This window comes from Phaenicophaeus curvirostris, chromosome 4 (genome assembly GCF_032191515.1).
Source record: "Phaenicophaeus curvirostris isolate KB17595 chromosome 4, BPBGC_Pcur_1.0, whole genome shotgun sequence".
Classification (NCBI taxonomy): domain Eukaryota; kingdom Metazoa; phylum Chordata; class Aves; order Cuculiformes; family Cuculidae; genus Phaenicophaeus; species Phaenicophaeus curvirostris.
The window spans coordinates 37,885,779-37,891,778 of record NC_091395.1 but is presented as its reverse complement, the minus strand read 5'-3'; the positions used below and the strand labels follow the sequence as shown (position 1 = coordinate 37,891,778).

At 47.2% G+C, this 6,000-nt stretch overlaps 1 protein-coding gene across 1 annotated transcript in view; it reads left to right on the top strand.

Annotated features, from left to right (window-relative positions):
• The first annotated feature begins 5,252 nt into the window (after nucleotides 1–5,252).
• KLHL2 (kelch like family member 2) overlaps nucleotides 5,253–6,000 on the top strand; it is a 63,827-nt gene continuing 63,079 nt past the window's right edge. Inside the window, exon 1 of the mRNA XM_069855806.1 lies at nucleotides 5,253–5,415. Coding sequence (XP_069711907.1) covers nucleotides 5,393–5,415 — 23 coding nt within the window. The 5' untranslated portion in view covers nucleotides 5,253–5,392. The remainder of the gene's footprint in view (nucleotides 5,416–6,000) is intronic.

The window sequence follows — 6,000 nt, the reverse complement described above, 5'->3', positions numbered from 1 at the left end:
CAGAGACGTTTGCCCTGGATGGTTTTGGATAAAAAGCATACTTATTTTTACATAAATTTTATAAATAAATTACCCACAACTAAAATCAATAAGATACAAGCATAATGGATAACTGCTAACAAAGCGAGGAAGGATCTTGTTTTTCTGTTTGAAGCGTTAGCAATACAGAGCGATACGTAAGTCTTCCATTCTAGCCCCTTTCCTTCTTCTTCCTTTTTCATAAAAAGAATCCCAGCCTTAGCAACATCTTCTCATAAGCATTCAGCCCAAATAATTAAGAAGCTATGAGTTCTAATATCTTAAACAGGAGTAAACATTCTACCAAATGTATTTTTTGACCTTGGAGAAGTCTTCCTAACCTGCAGTTGTCAATTTAAAATACTAGCAAGAGCTTTTTTCAGTGTTCATTGTGGCTAAACCTAGCACAGATTTCTTCCCATAGGACAATGTCATCACGGTGCAAGACAGTGTTACTTGTGGAACTTCCTTGCTAAAAGGCAAGCGTATGTATGCCAATGTATAGTATCACTATTTCTGCACTGGTAAACTACTTCTAGTGTCAATATATTAGAAGAACTGTGCAATCATTAGTAAGCCCTGGCAGCATTCTTTTGGAGCTCTCTAACACAAATGGGAAAAGACTGAGAGTTGTTGCAGTGGCGGTCCTAAACACAACAGCGATTTTTCCCAGTAAATGTAGTGATTTAGTACAGCTACAACAAAACTGGCAGCTGTTTCATCATAGCTGAAAAATCTTATTTCCTTTCAAAACTGTATATATATACCCCCAGAAATACACAAATATTTTTTTTCTCTAAAAGGTCTTTTCTAAGAAAAGCTATCAGATCAAGCAGAATCCCATAAAAATCCCAACATTGTATTTATAGGATGTATTTTCTCATGGTTAGATAAACAAGTTATTTTGCCAAAGCCACATAATGTATTTTGGACATAATAATTATGGCTTCAGATGTTTATGATCCTTTCAGAATTACTGAAGTACAAAGACATAATTTGAGAAAAAAAGTAGAATCCTGCCCTTTTTGTGCTTCCTTTTGATGTTCTGTATCACAGTAGTTACTTCAAGTACTGTTATACATTTGGCTCAAATGCCAAACCAACACTGCAATAAAATGACACAAGTCAAGGATTAGATATGCTTAATGTTCATTTAAGAACTGATGTCATTAACAGTTCTGACACATTAACAAGGGACAGAATCTGCAACTGCCTATGTGCATGCAGGATCTACATGTAAACAGTGTACAAAACCCACCATCACCTTCCAGACAATTTTACATTTACTTAATAGTCTAATGTGGACCCTTAAACACGGTGCATTCTGTAACTACTCGGCACTGGTGAGACCGCTCCTCGAATACTGTGTTCAGTTCTGGGCCCCTCACCACAAGAAGGATGTTGAGGCTCTGGAGCGAGTCCAGAGAAGAGCAACGGAGCTGGTGAAGGGGCTGGAGAACAGGCCTTATGAGGAGCAACTGGGAGAGCTGGGGTTGTTTAGCCTGGAGAAGAGGAGGCTGAGGGGAGACCTCATTGCTCTCTATAACTACCTGAAAGGAGGTTGTGGAGAGGAGGGTGCTGGCCTCTTCTCCCAAGTGATAGGGGACAGGACAAGAGGGAATGGCCTCAAGCTCTGCCAGGGGAGGTTTAAGCTGGACATTAGGAAAAAATTTTTCACAGAAAGGGTCATTGGGCACTGGAACAGGCTACCCAGGGAGGTGTTTAAAGGGCACGGGTGGATGAGGTGCTAAGGGGCATGCTTTAGTGTTTGATAGGAATGGTTGGACTCGATGATCTGGTGGGTCTCTTCCAACCTGGTTATTCTATGATTCTAAGTAGTAACATCCACTTAAGCCTTCTGGATCAGTAAAAGATAGGATCCTCATCTTACGAAGTAACATGTATACGAGTTTAGTCTAGGGTACAAAAACCCGCTCTTCTGCCCTAGAAAGTAACCTAATAAGTTTTGCAGAATGCAAAGTAATTTTTCTCCCTGAGGCTGAGGATTAGTCTTGTTGCCAGGATGATGCCCACTGCCTGTGGTCTTACACTGGCACTGGGTGTGAACCTGACAATGCCTGGGCTGGTATCTCAGCTGCTTTCTAGCGTCCCTGGGAAGGTCCAGGTGCAGCACTAGCAGGTAGGAATGGTTGGACTCGATGATCCAATGGGTCTTTTCCAACCTGGTGATTCTATGATTCTATGAATGTGACAATTATCAGCAGCTCTCTGATCTACCCAAGCCAGACCTGCTTATGAACTCATAATTCACTGACACTGTTAAGACATCGAGCCAGCTGTATTTTATACCTTAATTTCAGAGCCCATTATGGCTAGCTGGCTCTGTTGGAGCAGACTGCCCTGTAAGGAGGTTTTCCTGTGTCCTTCAAATCTATAATAAGTACCTTGTCTTCTCCAATATAACCCAGAAGCGATTCTAGTTGCAAAGCACACACTCTGTAAAAACAGGCAGTGACAGTTGTGATTATTTAATTTAGAAAATTCCCCAGTGGAAAGCTATTGAAAAAATTTTGAAGTGTTCCCCAATCAAACATCACAGTGCAGTGAAAAAGAACCGGTAAACTGAGAACACTAAACCAGCATTTTTCAAATGAGGAATATCACTAGAGATGAGCAAACATGAAATAATAAATTAAAATACATTCAGTTTTAAGAATCTGTGATTTTATTAGAAATATTGATGAAGGATTTATGTATTCATCTATAGTACTCTTCACCCAAAATGCACCTGCAATTTTCTGCTTTGCCTTCTACTTAAAGTTTGCTGTCCTCAGACTCCTCTCACTCTTAGTCAAATGGTTTTGGTCAGTTGGTGAGAGATTTATTAGTTTAAGATTAACTTCCTCAATGTCATATCTCTTGTGAAAAAACATTTTATTTTTACAGACTCTATCACTTAAATACTCAAATTGTGTTCAGCTTGCTAAGCACATCTTCCACTAGACAATCTTTGGAGATTAAGAAGTAACTTAGTACAGTACATTCTCCTCAAATGCCCCAAGTCAGAAGTTGCTAAATGTATTTATTACTGTTTAATCTGTGTTGCTTACAAAGACATGTGAAACAGATCCTTGATGTCTTTCTGGTTCTTTTTGCCATACTGCGTCATAGAAGCTGCTTAAGCAAACATTAAAACATGAGTCAAGTACCTAGTGCCAAATGTCAGTGATGCTGTGGCTGTACGACTACAGGAAGGCAGCTGTTCTGAGCAGCACAGTCCCCGTTCTGCTGCACTAGAGCAAACCAAAGCGGTTGAGATCCAGTAGGTGACTGTGAACTGGAGCAGCAACGCTGCAGCCTGTTTAAACTGAGCACCCACCTTTTCCATCCTGAACTGGTTTTGGGCTCTGCCTTGGTCCCTTCTCCCTGCTGCAGCCATCCATCACAACCAGGTGTCAGGCCAGATCATGGACCACCTGGGTTGGCCCTCCACAGAAGGTGGGTCTACTCATAGAGTACACCTGGGATACCTTTTATTCTCTTTTCCCCAAATAGAAGGAACAGCCCCATTTCCAGGGCCTAGAGCGCATCCAATCCCTCACACCGTCCTCCCTGGTGCCGTGGACACCCTGGCCTGGATGTTCCATGGGTCACAACCCGTGCATGATGGCTCTCTGTTCTGCTGCCAGACCCTGCCCTGAGCCCTGCTCTCCTGGGATGTGGGAGATGCACACTCGAGTGTCCTAGTCATACAAGAAGTAGTTACTATTACAAAAAGTGGAATATTTTTTATTTAAGCTAAAGCAGAGTTAAGTTTCATCTAACTAATTGTGTTCCTTGAACGTTAGACACAGCGTCCCTCTCATAGTGTGCTTTCTTTAAAACAGCGTTTTTCAAGACAATGTTAATTCTTGGAAGATGATAACATCTTAGGTTTGGTATGATCTGTGCTGAATAGATGTCACTTCTTCTGTAGTCGCCTGTTTGCAGTATTTCCCTATCTCAAAGGCAAGGTGAAGCAGAGAGATGGAGCCAGCTCCAAATTAGCAAGGGTTTTTACTGTTGCAGTTTCATAATAGCATTAAAATTAGACCTTGGGAAGTAACAAAATATTTATAAGATTTCTGGGGAAATTTATACATATGCCTGTAAGCGGGAAATGGATACTATAACCAGCTTGTCTTGTTGCACATGATTGATGATCATTTCCGCATTTGTACAGGCCTGATAGAAGATGCTTGCTTTCTAAAACTCCAAAAAGGGTCAGCATTTTTGGTGTCACTAAGGCCAAGGAGGCATCGGAACCAGGCTTATGCCCCTCATAGTCATAGAATCATAGAATAGTCTGGATTGCAAGGGACCTTAAGGATCATCTAGATCCAATCCCCCTGCCATAGGCAGGGACATGTCCCACTAGATCAGGCTGCCCAAGGCCCCATCCAACCTGGCCTCAAACACCTCCAGGGACGGGTCAGCCACAGCTTCCCTGGGCAACCTGTTCCAGTGCCTCACCACCCTCATGGTGAAGAAATTCTTCCTTATGTCTAGCCTAAATCTTCCCCTCTCCAGTTTATACCAGCTCCCCCTCATCCTATCACTACAAGCCTTTGTAAAAAGTCCTTCCCTGGCTTTCTTGTAGACCCCTTTCAGGTACTGGAAGGTCGCTCGGAGACTTCTCTTCTCCAGGCAGAACAAACTCAACTCTTTCAGCCTGTCCTCATAGCAGAGGTGCTCCAGCCCTTTGATCATCTTTGTAGCCCTCCTCTGGACCTGTTCCAACAGCTCCATATCTTTCTTATGCTGAGAATTCCAGAACTGGACACAATACTCCAGATGAGGTCTCACAAGAGATGAACAGAGGGGCAGAATCACCTCCCTCGACCTCCTGACCACACTTCTTTTGATGCAGCCCAGGAGACAGTTGTCCATCTGGGCTGCGAGCGCACGCTGCCGGCTCACGTTGAGCTTCTCACCAACCAGCACCCCTAAGTCCCTCTCTGCAGGGCTGCTCTCAGTCACACCACCCCACTTCCTGTACTGAATCCGGGGGTTGCCTCGGCCCACGTGTAGGGCCTTGCGCTTGCCCCTATTTAACCCCGCGAGGCCCTCCCGGGCGCGCTTCTCCGGCCTGCCCAGCTTCCCGGGATGACACCCCTAACCCCCAGGCCCCGCGGGAGGCTCCGCCGCGGCACAGCACGTGGCCGCACGCCTCCCGCCCTCGCTACGGCGCCTGCGCGCTCCCGCCCCCGCCGCGGGCGGGAACCCGGAAGTGGGCGGTGCCGAGGGGCGCCGGGCGGTGGAGGCTCCGCGGGGCGGGCGCGGCCGGTGCCCGCGGCGGGGCGGCGGCTGGCATGGTGCTGGCGGCAGCGCGCCGCGCCCGCGTTTGCACCGAGGAAGCCCGAGCGGAGCCGCCATGGAGATGCTGCTGCCGCCCGTGTGAGTGCGAAGCGCGGGGCCGGGCCCGGGCGCGCCGCCGCGGCGGCGAGGAGCGCTGCCCGGGGGCGGTGGCGGAGGAGGGCGGGGGGGGAGGGGTCCCGGAGGCGGCGCGGGGGCGACCCGGTCGAGGAGCCCGCAGCCGGTGTCCGGGGCTCCTGCAGCGGGCTCGGCCGTGGGGAGTGGGCTCTGTACCCCGGCGCCTTCCCGCTTGCGGGGACGGGCGCTCCTCCCCCCTCTCGCTCCTTCTGTTTCCTCCGTATGTTCTCCCAAATTGCGCCCTGTTTGACTCAGCAGCCGCGCTCATCGCGTTCTCGGTTTTCTCGTTATTTAGTTTAGTCATCTTTTCTAGTAGCGGGGAGCTCGGCAAGCCGCGTATTTTCAGTTGGGTTCATCCAGTATTTTACATGCTCCGGTTCAGCGTAGCTTCATCCCGCACCTTGAGGAGTTTGTGCTTTCAGGTACGCTGCGGGTCACGGTCTTGAGAAAAAAATCAAAGGGAACCGCTTGCAGACAGCTTTGACCCATCTGGTGAAATGGTAAGGGAGACTCGAGTAACTCCAGGCAGAATAGCGGTTCTCAAAATAG